The following is a 20,014-nucleotide window of genomic DNA, read 5'->3' as shown; positions in this document are numbered from 1 at the left end:
CTTCGGCAACTTAACATTTACATTATGCAAAAAATAAAAATAGCATAAGACTGCGCATAAACACATTTCTTTCAAACTACAACACGTCAGTGTATGTAGCCTTTAATACATGTTTTTCATTGTCAGGTCAGAGACATTACATTTGGGCAATAGTTTGACCGAGTCTGTTCCGGGCTGAAATGATCTGTTCAGAACCAGATCAGGCTACAATTGTGGTGCAGGAAGTGGCTAATCCATTATGCCATCACACACACACACACTTAAATCGTCCTTAGGTTCCCAACAGATTGTGTTGAGAGCCAAACCAATATATCCACGACTGCTCTTGCGTGTGTTCATGAGCCACGATGTGTGTTTTTGTCTATTTTCTAGCAATATCTCTATTATGCTATCAGTCTAGCAATAGGACGAAGGATCTATCTGGATCTTGCAAACAGCAGTGCACAACCATCTGGTCCGAGAAAAGCCCACGGAGAGAAGAAACCACAGAGCTACCTCTGATATCTCTTCCAAGTACACACAGTAGCAAGCAGGGCAGCACTGTCCCACCTGTCCTGCTGCAGCGAATAATGTTCAGCATATGACAGTCAAACTAATATATTTTTCATCATAATAGCTAAAAATTACCAATATTAAGTGCAGAACCAAATTTTACGTTAGTGTTCTAGATTTGAAACTTTCGTGACTGCAAGGATTCATACTCTTAGTTTTCTCGGTAAAGTCACGTAGGTAAAAAATGAAATTAAAATAAAATAAAAATTTTAATTTCATTTTTTACCTACGTGACTTTACCGAAAAAACTAAGAGTATTTACGTGTTTTTTTCGTGCAGTCTTCGGTGACATCGTGAGCGGGGACCATCAGCAACGGATGACTGAACCCGGATTTGTATTGAGGATCTCAGCTGTGCCAGTCCAGCGCTGGCATCCAAGCCATCCGGCCTCCTCCAAATAACGTGTTTTTGTTTATTCAGAATAACTGTATTGGTGTGACGTCATCAAAGCAAAGTATCAAAGGCTTCTCTGAAGCCACGTCTGATGACACGATGATGTCAGTTGACTGGGCCCAGCCTCTTCTGGCCAGGCCCTGCCCACGTTTGGTTTAACCCCCCCCCCCCTTCCCATTACACCCTGTCCCTCCACTTAAATAATAAACCATGCCCACTTCTAATAGCATCGTGCACTTTCAATCAAACGTGTCCTTTTTAAATTAAGCCCAGCCCCGTTTGTAAAAGCCATTCCTTAAAGTTAACTACCTCCTTTTTCTTAAATACATCTTAGCCCTGACCGCCCTTTAAAAAAAATGACTTCCCCTTTTAGAGCAAGCGCCATCTCGTTTATTTAGACCCCTCCCCTCGCATCTCTTCTTTTTAAGCCCCGCCCAGACTTTGTGACATGGTCCACCTCACCACTCTTACAATGCCCCACCAAACTCTCCCACACAAAGCCTTTCCCCTCAATTGTGTGGCAAGTGCCACCCCATGTTTTCACAAAGTTCCAGGGCTCCCTCCAACAAAACTCCACCCCCCCCCCCCACAAAACCCCACCCCCTTTGTAATAAGCCCCACCCCTCATGGCTAGGCCACGCACCCGGGGCTAGGAGCCACCCCCGCGGGAGCGGATGTTGTGCCAGATTCTGAGCAGAGGTTCCCGGTTCAGCCAGATGACTTCGTTTCCCCGCCACGCGTACAGACTGCACACGCACACACGCGTACACACATACACATGTAAATGCACGCACGTGTGTGGAGACAGGTTACGCACACACGCGTACGTACATACACACGTGTGCAATCACTTCAGGTGGAAACGTGTGTATATATTAAAGCAACGAGGGAGAATATTGAAATAACCATTGAATCAATTGAATATCGGTTTCATTAATGAAATATAAAAACTCGCATACCATTGGCATATCACTGACAGATGAACACACGCGGCTCAAAAAGCTTGCTTTAAGCACAGGAATTAATTAAATTGATGCCTAATGATGCCAGGTGTTGTTAATGCCCACTGACAATGACGTCATCTTTCTTGGTTCTTTCGGTAAAGTCACGTAGAAGGGAAATAATAAAATAACAAAAATAAAACATAATAAAATTCTCAAGACGTTTCGGCCACAATGCAAGCAGCCGTCCTCAGGTGAAGAACAGAGCTGTCGGAAAGACAGCGTCCTAATGAACACTTTATTATGTTATATTTTTATTATTTCCCTTCTACGTGACTTCACCGAAAGAACCAAGAATATGAATCCCTGCAGTCACGAAAGCTTTAAATCGAAATCTAATGACGTCAGCGTCTTGAGATGAGAGCGATGGAGGCAAACTATCTTCACGGTCGAATCGCCACGCGGTCAACGACGGTGAACAACTGGGCGAGGGGTTTTGTCTGCGGGATCTCACATGCCGAACAGGGCTCCACCCAGATGCGCCGCGTGGTCAAACAACTTCCAGCCTAGGATGAGTCCGGTCGTGTCGAGAGCCATGATCCCCATGAGAGCCTGAAGAAAAGAGCAGGGGGCAGAAATGGGATCCGTTATAAATTGCAATGACTTTGTTTACCGTAATGACCTGCGATTGCTATGTAATTATAACTTGTAACGTTAGCCAAGAATGCTACATGCTGTTGCTATTGTAATTATAATTAAAGCTGAGTCTACAAGCAGACTCCGGTCATCCTCGCAGCGGCTTTTGGCAAACTGTCGAACAAAGACGGTCACTGCATCGCGTGCTTTCAGATGTGCTTCTGCGGCCATCTTGAATGCTCTTCCGATATTAGGAAGCCACTGAAGCTATGCACTTTTAAATCGAGATTGAAAATGCATTTCTTTAAAACTGATTTTTGTGTTTAGTTTAGTTTGTTGTCCCCCCGCACCTCCGATTACCACGGTTGGCTAGGCACGGTGCGTATGAAGTTCAACATACATACAGGACGTTAGGAACACAGATTTAGCAGGCAAAGAAAGGCAAGGACATGGGGAAACTGGTATGTGAGGACCCATTGACATGGGGACGTGTAGACAAAGGCACAAGGAGACAGTGCTACATGGGCACACAGGGACATAAGGACATGGAAATATGAGGGCAAAGAGACCCTAGTACAAGGGGACACTGGGGAGATTTGAGACATGGGTACATGGCAACATAGGACACGGGACATTGGTAAGATCAGGGACAAGGACACGTGGACAGAAGAGGTGGCGTGCAGATGTAAACAACATGGGGACATACGGATGTGAAGGGAGGGGAGGAGGGAGGAGAGGGAGGGAGGGAGGGAGGGAGGGAGGGAGGGAGGGAGGGAGGGAGGGAGGGAGGGAGGGAGGGAGGGAGGGAGGGAGGGAGGGAGGGAGGGAGGGAGGGGAGGAGCTACAGTAAAATGGGGGTGTGGGCCCAGGTAGATGGGGAACAGGACTTGGTGGTATTGGAAAGGGCCGTGGTGGTAGGTGTGGAGACACGGATGAAGGGTGCTGGACCATTGTAGAAGGGGCCGGGCCTTGGTTTAGGGCAGGGGTCGGCAACCTACGGCTCCAGAGCCGCATGCGGCTCTTTACGGGCTGCTTCTTGACGATATGTACGTATGTACAGTATGTACTCAGATGCATTGCGGCTCTTGAAATACTGAATTTTGTACCGAATTGGAAAGAAATGGCTCTTCTTGTTATTTTGGTTGCCGACCCCTGGTTTAGGGAGACGGGGCCTTGGCAGAGGCGGGGAGGGTGACAGAGCTACTCACGCTGCTGGCAGTGAAAGGGATCATGGGCAGGAAGATGATCGCGAGTTTGCTGTCGGGGAACTGGGTGCAGACGGCAGCGAGCACGGCCATGATGGCACCAGACTGCACGGCAACGACATTGACATCAGCGACGATATCAACATAATCATCATCATCAACGTAACATCATTATACTCATCATGACAACCATAAACACCATCATCACGATCACCATTGCTATGCACCTCCGGTTAGCGCATTTGGCTACGTACGGTGCTAATGAAGTTCAACATACATACCTACTCTGATTGATACCAATCATCACAATCATCAATCATTAGCACTGTAAAATCGTTACCATAACCATAATTGCAGCTTCACCGTTTCTTCATTACCATCGTCATTACACAGCTCTCATCACGTATATCATCATCGTTATAGTCAAGGTGGATGAACTTACCGCGCCGAGGGAGGGGGTGAATTTTCCCGTCACCGTCTTAAAGACGTAGCTCGCAAACGACGAGGTAACACCTAACACGCAGCACAGAGCACAGGCGTGTAAGCACACGTGTATTCAACGTGAGTCGCACATGCAAATGAGTGTAGTTACATGCTCGTGCGTACATGAATGAATAATTGAGCGTGTTAGTGAGGGAGCCAGTGAGCGAGTAAGCCAGTAGACTAATAACCAAGCGGGTGAGTGGGTGGATGAGAGAGTGGGTACTCAAGTGAGTAATCCAGTGAATGAACTCAGAATAAGAGAGTGAGTGGGTGGGTGTTAGCGAATAAATAAGCAAATGGGCGAGAGAAGGAGCAAGCGAGCAAGTGGGTGTGTGATGATTTAAACTAACCTGAATTATTTTTATTTTACTAGGTAAGGCCCACTAAGCAATACAGCTCTTTTTCAGAAGCGACCTGGCCACAAATTATAGCTCAAAGAAGCAGCTTATGTGGAAATTTATAACAACCAAATACTCTAAAATGTATCTGGATTATAAATGTGCAAGGCAAAACCGGAGGACCCGGACAAAAATCCATGCGAACACGGGGAGAGAGAAACCGCAAACTCCAAATATACAGGCGTCAGGGTCGGGAGGGAACCCACAACCTCCTGCATACCAGGCGAGGGAGTTAACATCTCGCCACCGTGGCGTAGGTATGTGAGTGAACGCGCAGGCAGGCAGGTGAGCAAGTGGGTGGATGAGTCACTAAGCAAGCGCGTGTGTGTGGGCGAACGAGTGGGTGTGTTTCGATTTAAAGTTTTCGTGACTTCAGGGATTCATCTTCTTGGTTCTTTCGGTAAAGTCACGTAGAATGTAAATAATAAAATAATAAAAATAAATCCTTGTAAATTAATTATTTTATTATGTTTCATCTTCTTGGTTCTTTCGGTAAAGTCACGTAGAATAGGAAATAATATTATTACATAATAAAATAATCAATTTATCATGTTTTTTTATTTTATTATTTCCATTCTACGTGACTTTACCGAAAGAACCAAGAAGATGAGTGGGTGTGTGATCGAGTGAGTGGGCGTGCATGCGGGCGAACGAACGCACCTGCGGATGTGTAGAATGCGAGAAACTGCTCGCGACCGAACATGGAGACGGCGCTGTGGGAGAAGCTCCACAGCACGTACATGTTGGCCGCCAGGTGCATGGGTGAGTAGTGGCTGAAACACGACAGGATCATGGGCAGGCACGGGGCCTCTGCGTACACAGACAACCGATACAGATACACAGTGCGACACACAAACACACCTAAATTTCGATTTAAAGCTTTCGTGACTGCAGGGATTCATCTTCTTGGTTCTTTCGGTAAAGTCACGTAGAAGGGAAGTAATAAAATAATAAAAATAAAACATAATCAAATAATTCTCACGACGTTTCGGCCACTACGCAAGCAGCCGTCCTCAGGTGAAGAGCAGCCGTCCTCAGGTGAAGAGGACGGCTGCTTGCGTTGTGGCCGAAATGTCGTGAGAATTATTTTATTATGTTTTGTTTTTATTATTTTACTACTTCCCTTCTACGTGACTTTACCGAAAGAACCAAGAAGACAAACACACCTGTTTACACATGCATGTGATTAATATCACGTATGTATACACAACCCTGAAACAGGCGTTTAGAGTATTTGGATGCTATAAAGTTCCACGTGATAAGCCAGTTCGTTGAGCTATCATTTGTGGCCAGGGCACTTTTAAAAAAGATGCAAATAAGCTCAGTGGGCTTTACCTGGTCAAATAAAACAAATTGTGATTTACTTACCTTGTCTATACTTTGCAATCCTTTCGTGTTTTTGTATTGTTTGTTGTTGTAACTGTCTGACCCACCCCCTACTGGACATCGGTGAAAAAGAGCGTTATGGCTCATTGGATTCCTCCTGCAGTATAAATAAAGGTTCTGCATATGTTAGAGAAGAATGCACTCTAAATTTTGATTTAAAGCTTTCGTGACTGCAGGGATTCATATTCTTGGTTCTTTGACTTTACCGAAAGAACCAAGAATAAGAATGCACTCGTAAATAAAAATGTATCCAATACACAAATAAAGATCTCCCCCTCGTAATAGCTTCGCACAGACTATTGAGGCAAGCGCTGTTTGCGAGCAGCTGTCATCTCGAACCTATAATCTATAAGCACCTATAATATATATACACACCTATTAGGGATGTGTTCCCAATTTTTTGATTAATCATAAAAATCCAAACATCGGGCCTGGATATGATATATCAGAAAATCAGAGGATAAGAGTTTAATTGTATTGATCTCAAAACATTACCTAAACGGAAGTGATGTCATTTTTAATGACATGAAATCAGTACCTTTGCATCCAAAAGCGCCATCAGATAAATAATATTTCCTGATGACGACCGCTTGTGTTGCGATCGAAACATCGTGGTTATTGTTTTATTTTACATTTTTATTTTATATTACCGGAAGAACCAATAATAAGTCTACATTATAGACTGCCAGTACGCTCACTCAGGTTAAGAACCAGGCTACAGTCTACATTATAGACTGCCAATACGCTCACTCAGTTTAATAACCATTGCTACAGTCTACATTATAGATTGCCAATACGCTCACCAGCTTAAAAACCAGGCTACATTAGTGTTTTTTATTAAGATTTTTAATCACTTTTTATTCTTTTCTATCTACGTGACTTTACTAAAACAACCAAATAATAAAATATTTGCTTCATTATATAGTAAAAAAATGTTTCACATTAATATTTTTGTATTACTGTTGGACCTTAATATAAAAAATAAAAGATTAGTTTAACAAAATATTTTAAATGCTCAAATATTGTGCATAAACAATTAATGTTATTTATTAATGTGTATTCAATTTAAATCTGAAAACATGACAAAAACGTCAATTGACCTGAAACATCCGAATATCCAACATTCAAAAAATGTTAATCCGAAACTCATCCCTAACACCCATATCCACACATTTTACACACGTAATAAACACACGACCTACGCTTTCACATGCCAGCCAGCACGTGAAACACACGTACGCAACCGACACATAAGCATGTAAACACGCACACGCGCACACGTGGTGGCACGTACGCACACACGCGCGTGCACACACCTACTTGCGGCAGGGTTGGCCATGAAGAGACGCATCATACTCGACTGCAACGCCGGCACCCGCCACATTCCAAACACCAGCACATTGATCGCGATGATGCCTGCACGCATGCACACGCACATTGGCCATTGGTTGTACGTACACATTCCACAGGACAAACACACGCGCACAAACCTGCCGAGGGGTTTGTACAAGCTGCAATCGGCGGTCATGGCGTAAGATTACAAAGATTTTTTTTTAGAATGCTTGCAGTGCAGTGCAACGTTTACAGAGCTACTTCTAAGAGCCCTACCCAACAGACTTAGAAACAAGCGTTGAAAGTATTTGGCTGCTATAAATTTCAACAATATGCACATCTGTGCTTTTGCGAACATCTACGTATGCATGTTCAAGTGTGTGTCTGCCTTTATGCATGGGTGCCGCGTTGGCGAGACGTTAACCTCCTAGCCTGGGATACAGCAGTGCGTGGGTTCGATCCCGACCCTGACGCCTGTATTTTGGAGTTTGCATGTTTTCTCTCGACGTGGTCGCGTGGATTTTTCTCCGGTTCTTCCGGCTTTTCCCTCCACGTTTTTAGCGTATAATCGGCTGCTATAAATTTTCACGTGATAAGCCACTACGTTGAGTTACCATTTGTGGCCAAGTCGCTTCTGAAAAAGAGCTGTACAGCTCAGCGAGTCTTACCTGATAAAAAAAAATAAGTTTAGTTAAAGTCTAGTTTAGACCTCTGGCCTACACAGTAGGGAGCACTTTTTATTGCCAGCAAAGCACATGACGGATATGGATGGTTCCAGCACCACCACACACACTCACACACCATTGCACCAACATCTCTTTTTAGGCTGAGTCAACCTGGGTGTGGCCCACAGCACGGTTTGGAAAGTGAACCATTGCCTCTGCTACTGCACGTGACCAGGAATTGAGCCCGGGTGACGGGCATTGCGGTGCAGTGCGGTGCAGTGCGGTGAGCTGAGCAGAAAAGGACGCACCAGCGACAGTCCTGCCGCCCTCAGACAGCGAGTTCCACCACAGGTTGATCTGAGGGTGCAGAGGAGATGACAAAACATGGGACGTAATGAGACCTCGCCAAGCCTCTCTCTCCCTCTTCATATTTTGTGTTTTTTGTTCTCCTTTTGCTCATCTCTCTTGCCTGTTTAACGCTTTTCAACAAAGTTGAACGCATGAACAGATTCTCTCTCCGAGTCTGCCAATTTTAACCCGTAAAGATGATCTAAATGAATTAAAGTATCTTCTTGGTTCTTTCGGTAAAGTCACGTAGAAGGGAAGTAATAAAATAATAAAAATAAAACATAATAAAATTATTCTCCCTTCTATGTGACTTTACCGAAAGAACCAAGAAGAACCAAGAAGATGAATCCCTGCAGTCACGAAAGCTTTAAATCTGAATTAAAGTATAAAAGTTATTTTACTCTTTGTAAAACTGGCCAAATTGTAAACAAAATCCAGCGCTAAAAACACTTGCCTTGCCGGCCAATGCGATGACATCACACGTGATGCGCTCGCCTGCCCTAATGATGTCACCGCGTGTGCTATCTCACGATGGTGTCTCCCTGTGTCTCTTACTGCCTCTGTCTTCCCATCTCTCTTCACCCTGTGCATATCTTTCTGTCCTTTCCCCCCTGTGTCGCTCTCTGCATATATCTCCCTCCCCGTGTAATTATCTCCGCGTTTATCTTTCCTGCTAATTATCTCCCTCCCCACGTACGTATCTGTCCCCACCTGTTTGCGGAAGTCCCCACTCTTTGCGGGCCGTGTGCGTTCCATCCAGGCATTGCGCGCGTCACTCAGGTAGTTGTTCACGCGGTGTTTTACCACCTCGTATTGCACGATAGAGGCAGTCGCAAATGCACAGCCCGAGAACTGCACACAGGTACGGATACATGGGGATGCGTGACACACACACGAACATATACGCATGGAATGCAGGGGTTGACGCAGGGATGCGTGACACACGCACACATGAACAAATACTCATAGAATGCAGGGGTTGACGCAGGGATGTGTGCATTCATGTGCAGACAAAAAGACAAAAATCCCGCGTAAAACCTGTAACAGACTGTTGGGGCAAGTGCTGTTAGCGGGCATCTATGAAGGGCGGCACAGCGCACGAGGGGATGGGTAGCCAGCACCACGCCCGGCCGCCTTTGTCTCCCTAGTTGCGATGTTAACACATCGCACCAGGTACTCATTTGAGGCTGAGTCTACCTAGGGGAGGCCCAGGACCGGTTCAGATAATCGTCACTGGTGTTGGCCTTGAGTGAGATTCGAACCCGGGTCGCCAGGTTCGTAGCACAGCGCAACACTACCGCTCCCCACACATGCACATACGTGTACAGCGAACAGAAAATATTACATCCATCCGAGACCACCACCGGCCTAAAACCACGTTACAGATCCGCAAAGCTTCTCCCCAGCGTGCCTAGTGAGGCTCTGTTGACATGTGCGTGCCATGGGGATGAATGCATTACCCCAATGGTGAAGAACAGGGGACGCACGAGGGAAACGGCAGAACCTCGCCCTCCGCCCGGGATGGACTCAGCTGGACGGAGCAAACCATTGCGTGCAGGAGGGGGCACAAGACTTCCTTCCTTGGACACGCGGCGGAAGCCACGGCACGTCGTCTGCCATGGCACCAGGCACCTGGGGAGAGAAGGGACAACGTGAAGGGGTGTGTGGTTGTGTGTGGCAACTTTGCCAGTGAGGTGCATTGGTGGTGCATTTCAGTCGGTTGAACCCATAAAACCTGCATCCGTCCTGTGACCTGCCAGCGAGCCTTCAACATTTTGTTCATGGCCTCAATGGACACCTAGCTAGGAACGAACGCGATGTTGATGTTACTGTCACTGGGAAATGACGGCTGTTTTAATGTGTGCAGTATATGCATGTGGGTATATATGTGTGGGTGTTTGGGGAGCGGTGGCGTAGTGGTTAGCGGGTTTCGCTATGAACTCGGCGACCTGAGTTCGATTCCCATTCGCTGCCAACAGTGATAATTATTTGAACCGATCCTGGGCCTCCCCTAGGTCGACTCAGCCTCAAATAAGTACCCGGTTCGGTGTGTAAACGTCGCCATTCGCTGGCCCCCCCACTCCTTCATTTACCGTGCTGGTCTTCATAGATGCTCGCTAACAGCACTATACGGGGATCTTTGTATTTTGGATGTTTGTGCGTGTTTGCATGTGTATAGTTAGACCATTGTGTAGGTGTTTGTGTGTGTACACACTTACGTAGTTGTTTCAGAGTTGTATATGTCACATTGGGAGCTTATATTTACAATATAGTTTAGGTTGGTGTTACATGTTTGTGAAGGTGTGCACACAAATTGATATACAGAATAAAATGGTACATATCAGGAATATTAAAAGTGGTGAATGACCAGTGTTAGTAAATAATATTGGCGAGGGTTGGTGAGTGATAAATAACTTTGGTAAGTAATGAGTCTTTGAGCATTGGTGAGCAGATAACGAAAGGTATTTTTTACTTCAGGATAGCCAAGCACAGCAGTGCAGTGCATCTTGTATGAAGTGTCACAACCGGCCACCGATTATATAATTATTCAACACAAAACAATTATATCTGACCAAAACATTACATTTACAAAACCAGCCCACTTCAATAGAATCCATCCATCACTCTTGCCCAATTTGAAAAGGAAATCACTAAGCCACCGTTTTGGCAATGATCGTGATTTCAATGAACCCGACTGATGGTTGTGGTTTAAGTCCGACCAGTCTGCAATATTCTGACATCCAAATCTTCCTTGGATGCCCCTTTCTTTAGTCCTTCCTGTGCGGTCTTGTAGATTTTGTTTTGATATTTTGGCCGGAAAACGGCAGTTTTCTTTAATGGCAGCAAGGAGTTATGCTTTCTGTATTGATTGGGTGACCACGATGCTCCCCCCAAATTGTTGTGTGCGCTGTCCATTCAAAGTAACTTTCGAAAACCATTACATTTCAAACGCTTGCACTGTATCCATTTTAAAGTATTGTCCAAACAGGCGATGCCCAGACCTTGAGTTTAGACGGTGAGATTATTGGGATTAACTTGGTACAATCGTGACAAAATATGCTATCAGAATGTTTCGTATCATTGCAACATAATTTTAGCACGTGCATCTGTAAACGATTCGGTGAACGACTTGGATAGTGAATGCGGGAGTCGCAGGAGAATGACGGGGTTGGATAGGGTTGCTGCTATGCACGCTAGGGGTTACCGATTGGTTGTAGGACGATTCACAACATTCGTATTTTTTTTACGAAACTCCCCATGTTTATGAAACTCGTGAAGCACGCGGACACTATTATTATGTTAGTTTCAGCGTTTCGTTGAATGTCAGCGACTGGCATCGATAGTATGTATTTCGAATGTATGTAGCGATGTCTGCGTTTGGCGTGGACGGCATAGCTCAGAAAGTGAGACGCCTCGATCTTGCGTCGAGGCGAATGACATTACCGAGTGGCAGAGCGAATCACTGAGCGAGCGAGCGACGGGTTCAAGAATTGATGCGACGATATAAACGACCGAGAGATTGAATCAGCTAATGCGCAATTGCGTGAATGAATTACTGAGCGAATATGTGACCGAGGAAGTGAATTTAAGTGAGGTAGTGAATTGAACTGAGGCGTTAAATTGAACTGAGGTGTTGAATTGAACTGAGATGTTGAATTGAATTGAGGTAGTGAATTGATTTGAGGTAGTGAATTGAACCGAGGTAGTGAATTTAATTGAGGCAGTGAATTTAACTGAGGCGTTAAATTGAACTGAGGCATTGAATTGAATTGAGGTAGTGAATTGATTTGAGGTAGTGAATTGAATCGATATAGTGAATTTAATTGAGGCAGTGAATTTAACTGAGGTAGTAAATTGAATCGAGGTAGTGAATTGATTTGAGGTAGTGAATTTAACTGAGGTAGTGAATTTAACTGAGGTAGTGAATTGAATCGATGTAGTGAATTGAACTGAGGTAGTGAATTGAACTGAGGTAGTGAATTTAACTGAGGTAGTGAATTGAATCGAGGTAGTGAATTGAACTGAGGTAGTGAATTGGCAGCAGCGAGTGCCGACAGCCGTGAGCGAAACACTGGGCGAGTGACGAAAGCAATTGACTCGGCGATTTGGCGAGCGACTCAGTGAATCGGTGGACGAGTAGGCGGGTGTGCGAGTGAGTGAATGAGTGACTGAGTGAGTGACTGAGTGAATAAGTGACTGAATGAGCGAGTGACGAATGAGTGAATGAGTGACTGACTGAGTGAATGAGTGACTGAGTGAAGGAGTGAGTGAAGGAGTGAGGGAAGGAGTGAGTGAAGGAGTGAGTGACTGAGTGAGTGAATGACTGACTAAGTGAGTGAATGAGTGACTGACTGAGTGAATGAGTGACTGAGTGAATGAGTGAGTGAATGAGTGACTGACTGAGTGCCTGAGTGAGTGACTGAGTGAGTGAGTGAGTGACTGAGTGAATGCGTGACTGAGTGAGTGAATGAGTGACTGAGTGAGTGAAGGAGTGAGTGAATTCAACGAGTGACTACTGAATGAGTGACTGAGTGAGTGAATCAGTGACTGAGTGAGTGACTGAGTGAATGACTGAGTGACTGACTGAGTGAGTGACTGAGTGAGTGAATGAGTGACTGAGTGACTGACTGAGTGACTGAGTGACTGACTGAATGAGTGAGTGACTGAGTGAATGAGTGACTGAGTGAATGAGTGACAGAATGAATGAGTGACTGAGTGAGTGAAGGAGTCACCATGAGAGTGAAGGACGCGCCGCACACGCGCCCCTCAACACGGCTGCCATGTTGACCCGGTGAACTTCCGGCTCCTGCACCGACGTCACGTCCGGCTCCGCTCACGCGACAACAAAAGAAGAAATAAATGTCCCGACGGAAAAACGCAACTCCGGAACTTTATTATTGTACCGACTTATTATCGTACCGACCATTCATGTTCTCTCTGTTGTCTATTTCTAAAAATATATATATTTGCAAGTATATTTATGGTTATACTCTTTGGTTTTTTCGGTAAAGTCACTAAAATAAAATGTAATAAATTCAGTGATTTTATTTATTTTATTTTAGTTTTCATTATATTTTATTTTATTTTTTAAAAATTACCTACGTGACTTTACCAAAAAAACCAAAGAGTATGAATCCTTGCAGTCACGAAAACTTCAAATCTAGAATATATTTATGGTTGTTTATGAGTGTAGTTCGCACTCTACATATGAATTTAAACCTTTCGTTAAAATGTGGGATTTTTGTCTCAACGTCACGGTAATAGGAGCTGCCGATGTTGTATAGCGAGTGGGTTTACTCTCCAAACACACAACCAGTTAAAATGTTAAACGCTTAACTCGTGTAACGAATTGGCCACGTTTAGTTTCCGTGTTGTTGGTTGTTTGACTTGCATCCCACTGGGATTTTTGCACACAGCGTTGGTGTACGGTGATTTTTTTCTGCAATATTTTGCTGTCTTTTCTTAGATTTTCTGTTTGCACTTAGTCACATATTCACTTTAAGATGTTTTTTGTTCATGTTTTTGTTTTTTGTTTGTTGCGGTTGCACCCGATTAAAGAGCCGAATGGCTCACAGGGCTCTACCTAATACATGAACTTGATTACCTTGAACTTGACAAACCCCTTCTCTCAGTTATGGATGGTATTGGTCGCGAAAGCCTTCCGACGACATGTTTAAATGTTGTTGTGATTGTTTTGTTATTGTAACGTGCTGACCCGCCCCTGCAAGCCATCCAGCAGTAAATATACAGATACCATAGGGGCCGTCCATAAATGACGTCACGCGATTAGGGACGATTTTTGACCCCCCCCCTCTTCGTCACAAAAAGTCAGACCCCCCCCCCTCAAATATGACGTCATAAAGCTCTGCCCCCCCCCCCAAAAAATGCTTCAAATCGCTTTCAACTATTGTCATTGTAGTGCGTATTTAATGTGGCGCTGCACTCTGATGTTGTAGGAGAAAACATTTATTAAAAAGTATTTTTAATTAAGTAGAACGTGTTGTCTATATTTATTTAAAGTTGCGCATTTTGATGTGACGTCACATTTCTCAAACCCCCCCCACCCCTCGTCACAAATGTCTGACCTGCCCCCAAGTGCGTGACGTCATTAATGGACGGCCCCATACCGTGTCAACCCATACGGTTTACCCCGTATTCTTGTGCAGGGAAATTGAGTTTTCAGGTCCATACGGCGTACATCCGTTTCATTACGGGCACAAAAATTATGTATCTGGGGTGTTTTCGCCCTTGTGATGGGACTTTGTAAGATGAACGTTGAGATGTATAAGGAGCACGAGGTGACCAGTCAGGTCTGAATTGGTCTGTAATAAAGTAGGGCGCTGATAAGGGGTTGACGGGTTTGGTAGATTATGATTCTGACTGTTACACAATGCAAGGAAACGAACACGTGGATCTTTGAAGACGCCCAAGAGACATCGAGTTTGTGGCAGAGGTCGCAAACGGGTTTTGATTCCTTACCCGTACCCGGCCGCACCAGGGTCGCAAACGGGTACCCGTACCCGGCCGTACCCGTACCCTACCCGTACCCGGCTGGGTACGGGTAGGTTACGGGTATCGGGTACCTGATTGCAACCTCTGGGATGAAGCCATGTTGCAGGCGCGGGTGGGTTGATTCTAGGAACTTGAATTGTGAGAAGAGACAAGACGCTGGGAAATGAGTGACAGTTACTCACTAGTGACTCACGGCCTACCTGTACCCGGCCGCACCAGGGTCGCAAACGGGTACCCGTACCCGGCCGGGTATCGGTTAGGGTACGGGTATCGGGTACCCGGTTGCGACCTCTGGTTTGTGGGCTCAGGCGGGAGGCGTCGCGACTTGAAGGGGCTCATGGCCCCGGTGTTCGTGACCCCTAATTGGGTGGCGGTCAAGAGGAGGATGAAACGTTTCAGTTTCATTTATTTGGTCTAGCCATGTGAGCCATTCGGCTCTTGATTCCGGTGCAACCGCAACAAACAAAAAACAAGAAACACATTCCTGCGGAGGGAGCTGGTAGGAACGTTGGGTTGCTCGGTCAACGGCGGCGTGGTGTATTCCGCAAATATGCCCGACTGTGAGGGCGGGCACAAGCCGGCGTAAGTAAGTTTAACGTTGAGTTTTATAAGGGCACCACGGGGTGACCAGCCCCTCCCCACCCAGCCCCACCCAGCCCCACCCTCCCCACCAAGCCCCTCCCCACCCAGCCCCACCCCTCCCACCACCCACCCAGCCCCTCCCCACCCTCCCCTCCCCACCCAGCCCCTCCCTCACCACACAGCCCCTCCCTGCACGACGGACGGACGGACACAATAATCCCCTGTGGGCTGGTGTAACCAGGAAATTCCTACCAGTACAAGCAAACATCTTAAATTGACTACGCGCAAACAGAAAAATCCAGGTAAAAACAGCAAAAACTTTCAGGAAAAGCACCGTACACCAAGGCTGTGTGCAAAACGTGGCCGAGATGACATTCACCCCGGCAGATGTCAGCCCGTGCGACCCGAGCACGATGGGATGGCGATGTCTCCTGGGAGGCCTTCCATCTACCAGTGGATAGATATCGGTCAGCGGCGTGTGCAATTGAGTTCAGTTGGGAAAGATGTGACAATTTTCAGTTTGAAAAGCTAATGCGGTTTCCCACAGTTGTGACTATTTTAACACGTTTTTTTAATTGCACGCTTTTATTTAACTCTGTCTGTTGTTCTCGTTGTTGTTGTATCCTCAAATATTGTAACTAAATTTTAACCCACTTCCCAATGTGTTATCGACTGCAAACTTGGTATACGTATGTCATACTGATGACAATACCATATTATATCAAAAAAATAAAATACAATTTTAACATTATTATTACCCGCTTTCGATTAACTGTTGTCGTATCCTCAAATATTGTAACTAAATTTTAACCCACTTCCCAATGTGGTATCGATTGCAAACTTGGTATACTTATGTCATACTGATTACAATACTATATTCTATCATAAAAAAATATTTCTAAACATTATTTTTGATATGTTATGCTTCGGCTTGGGTCTAATTGTCCACGCTCAAGTGACGTTGACTGTAAATCACCACGGTCCCTTACGTTATGGCATGCTTCGGGGCCACTTCCTGGAGTCGTGGAGTTCTTCCATTACTAGTAGGGTACGACCTGGGGATTCCACATTCCACCTGCATGTGGATATATAGTTTCCTCTCGGGCCGCAGACAGAGGGTCAGAGTGGGCCGTCATACATCCACAGCCCTGAGCCTCAGTACCGGCTCCCCCCAGGGCTGTGTACTGAGCCCCCTGCTCTACTCCCTCTACACACATGACTGTGCCGCCGTCCACCATAGCAACACCATTGTGAAGTTTGCTGATGACACCACAGTGGTGGGGCTCATCTCTGGGGGGGATGAGTCTGCCTACAGGGACGAGGTGGAGCGGCTGACAGCATACTGCAGGGGCAACAACCTGCTCCTTAACACCGCAAAGACCAAGGAGCTCATAATAGACTACAGGAAAAAGAAAACGGACACTCCACCACTAATCATCAGCGGGGACTGTGTGGAGAGGGTGGCAGACTTCTGCTTCCTGGGAGTCCACATTGGGGAGGGCCTGACCTGGAGCGCCAACAGCACTGAGCTTCTGAAAAAGGCCCAGCAGAGACTTTACTTCCTGAGAATTCTCAGGAATAATAACATCACACAGAAACTGCTGGTGTCCTTCTACCGAGCCTCCATCGAGAGCATTCTTACATACTGCATCTGTGTATGGTACACCAGCTGCACAGTGGCTCAGAGGAAAGCGCTCCAGAGGGTCATCAACACAGCCCAAAAGATCGCCGGCTGCCATCTCCCCACACTGGAAGAACTACACAGTTCACGTTGCATCAAAAAAGCACAGCACATTATAAAGGACTCTTCTCACCCTGGACACTCACTGTTTGAGCTGTTGCCATCAGGCAGACGATTCAGATCAGTCAAAACAAGGACAAACAGATTCAAACAGAGCTTTTATCCTACAGCGATCACCACACTCAATAATGCTAATTAATTATTAAGTAATAGTGTTTACAATTGATTGTGAAATAGAGATGTGCAATGACAAAATGTAACCTTATGTGGGTATGTGGGTATACTTGGGCTGTTTTTATATATAGTATAAATTGATTATCTTTCATTTAATTTTATTTTTATTTTCTTGTTTTATTTAATTTAAATTTATGAATGATGCCCTGACTGGTGAGCATTTTAAATTTCGTTGTACTGGTGACAATGACAATAAACGATCTATCTATTAAAGCGTGTTTAAAAAAAAGTATTTTTTTATATTTCTTATTTTTATACAGGGTCAATCAGTGTGATGACAGACTGAGTCGAAGTCTCGCGCATAGCCCACAGAATAACAAATAAAACAACGGTAGTGACTTCACTTTGATTTATTCTTATTAAATTTAATGTACAAATTAACAAACAAATATGTAACACAAAAGTCTTTAATGATAAAGCTACCAATAATAATTGTGCATTCATAAATCACCTTAATTACATGAGAATTCACTGCACGTCTAAAAGTTGTATAAAGCAAGGGGTGGTAACCTATTGCCATGGATTTTAACTGCAACTTGGAATCCAAACCTGTGGATTGCTCCCAGCCCAGACCTCTATAATCTCTCGTCACGGCAGCTCTCTCGCCTGCTTCAGCAGTTTTCCTGCTGTAATTGTCTCACCTGATGACGATCGCTTGCATTGCGATCGAAACGTCGTGATCCATTATTTTCTACCTCCGTGACTTTACCGAAATAACCAAAGAGTATGGATTCCTGCACTCACGAAAGCTTCAAATCAACATTGGGTCACGTCAACTGCTCTTTAATGCCAGGATTTTAACTCCAACTTGGAATCCAAATCTTTCCCATCCTTTAAAGGATGACCGAGACGAAAAGTAAAGTGTATGTTTGTGGGCGGCCCGTTCTGGGCTGTCCGATATAAGTTAAAAACCTCACAATTGGGAGCACACATTTATACCGTAGAAGCACATTTCTTGGGAGTAAGGCCAGGGTGTCCCTATAGCCGAAGTGCGGTGGTGTGCTTATATCAGCAGTTGCCCTTTGACCCCTCCCCCCCCCCCCCTTGCAGTTTAATTTAAACATGTGTTTTGCTGATATAAAAACTCTGCCTAGAAATGTGCTTATATCCACCTTCTACGGAATTTCTTTCAAGTGCACCGCCAAAGCAGTGGTAATATCTGAGCCATTTCTGGGTCTCCAATTTCACCCACACTGACCCACACAGTGAAGGGTGGTTAAACAACTCTCATGACCAACACGGCACGGAGAGAGGTTCTTATCCAGCAGTGCATTGACAAAGCGCTCTCAATTGTGATTTGATTATCAGAAGCTGTGGTAGTATTAGTAGTCGTGTAGTATTGTAACGGTAATGGTAGTAATACCGGGAGCAACAGTATTGATAGAGACTGAGGTCACACACACGCGTGAGTTGTTGTCATGATTAGTAGCAGTAGTCACAGCAGCATTAGCCATGGTAGTCGTAGCGGTAGTGGTGGTAGCAATTGTCAAGCGATTGGTGGTACAGGAATCCCACGTTTAATGCGGTAGATGCATTCCGAATAAAGGGCACGCACAGCGAAATCACGCAGCACAAACCACCACACGACGAGACAGCTGTCTGCCGAGCAGCACGCTCAGTAATAATACACACATTGTTGTCCCACGTAAGACCGCATAGCCGCGTGTGGGTGAATTCAAACCGCATATCGCGAATTTTTTTGGGTACAAATAGGTTCGTCGCATGTGCAGCGCGAAATCGTACAAACCGAAACTCGCGTAGAGCGAGGGAAACCTGTAGTTTGTAGCTCTTGCTCGTGGTAGTTTTGTTATTGGTAGAGTCACTGAGGGGGGGGGGGGGTCACACATATGAGTTCTTGTCGTAGCTGGGGTCGAGATCGGCGGGGGGGCTGGGACGGGGGCTGCCCCCGTTGGGGGTGATCAGGGGCTTCTGGACCCCGCTCGCCGAGACCGGGGCCATGGAGGGCGGCAGGAACACGGGGTGGAGGTTCTTGTTGTTCCTGCACACAACAACAACGACGACGACAACGATCCCCGTGTAGCCTTAACAGACTGTGGGGGCGAATGCTCTTAGCCAGTAGCACCCTATGAAGGCCGGCACGGTGGCTAGCACCACGCCCCGGCCTGCCTTTGACTCCACATTGGCGATGTTTACGCACCGCGCCAGGTACTAATTTGAGGCTGAGTCTACCTAAGGCAGGCCCAGGACCGGTTCAAATAATCGTCACTGGTGCTGGTCGTGAGTGGGAATTGAGCTCGGGTCGCCGGGTTCGTAGCGCAGCTCGCAAACCGTTGCGCTACCGCTCCCCCTACACACCCGATTCAAGAACCGAATGGCTCACAGGGCTATACCTAATAAATTAAACTTGAAACTTGGGGGGGGGGGCACACATGCGCACGCCACACTCTCACGTTTACACAAACTCACTCCCAGCGGGATGCTGGGACTCATTACATCTCGCGGAGGATCGCTCCGCTAAGTTAAAACAGTTCCACAGTTCGGTTCGCAAGTGCGAGTTCGCGTCCGCACATCGAATGGTTTTTAAAACATGAATGTCTTATGGGAGCTCGTTCGTAAGTGCAGATGTTCGTAAATCGAACGTTTG

At 45.7% G+C, this 20,014-nt stretch overlaps 2 protein-coding genes across 3 annotated transcripts in view; both read right to left on the bottom strand.

The window, feature by feature from the left end:
- Positions 1-65: 65 nt before the first annotated feature.
- On the bottom strand, positions 66-13,165 carry PARL (presenilin associated rhomboid like). The gene is made up of 10 exons (XM_061553244.1): positions 13,073-13,165; positions 9,800-9,971; positions 9,051-9,191; positions 8,300-8,348; positions 7,315-7,410; positions 5,269-5,418; positions 4,170-4,240; positions 3,731-3,832; positions 2,401-2,498; positions 66-1,691 (listed from the first exon to the last, which is right to left on the bottom strand). Exons 1-10 carry the CDS (start codon positions 13,120-13,122, stop codon positions 1,595-1,597), a joined length of 1,026 nt encoding a protein of 341 aa, XP_061409228.1. The 5' UTR covers positions 13,123-13,165; the 3' UTR covers positions 66-1,594.
- A 4,579-nt stretch (positions 13,166-17,744) lies between these two features.
- Positions 17,745-20,014, bottom strand: part of LOC133343752 (claudin-10-like) — a 40,961-nt gene continuing 38,691 nt past the window's right edge. For both annotated transcript variants that reach the window (XM_061553544.1, XM_061553553.1), the window contains exon 6: positions 17,745-19,408. In XM_061553544.1, coding sequence (XP_061409528.1) covers positions 19,249-19,408 — 160 coding nt within the window. In that variant the 3' untranslated portion in view covers positions 17,745-19,248. The remainder of the gene's footprint in view (positions 19,409-20,014) is intronic.

This window comes from Lethenteron reissneri, chromosome 2, assembly GCF_015708825.2.
Source record: "Lethenteron reissneri isolate LAM-NWPU_2019-01 chromosome 2, ASM1570882v1, whole genome shotgun sequence".
Taxonomy (NCBI): domain Eukaryota; kingdom Metazoa; phylum Chordata; class Hyperoartia; order Petromyzontiformes; family Petromyzontidae; genus Lethenteron; species Lethenteron reissneri.
Note: the sequence above shows the minus strand (reverse complement) of the source record. Positions and strands in the feature narration are given on the sequence as shown.

Coding starts and splice junctions, on each gene's coding strand:
- PARL (XM_061553244.1), bottom strand. CDS start 13,122: ATGGCAGCCGTGTTGAGGGGCGCGTGTGCGGCGCGTCCTTCACTCTCA. Junction 5,419..7,314: donor CATGGCCAACCCTGCCGCAA/GTAGGTGTGTGC, acceptor CTGTGTACGCAG/AGGCCCCGTGCCTGCCCATG. Junction 1,692..2,400: donor GGTGGAGCCCTGTTCGGCAT/GTGAGATCCCGC, acceptor GTGCGTGTGCAG/TCTGTACGCGTGGCGGGGAA.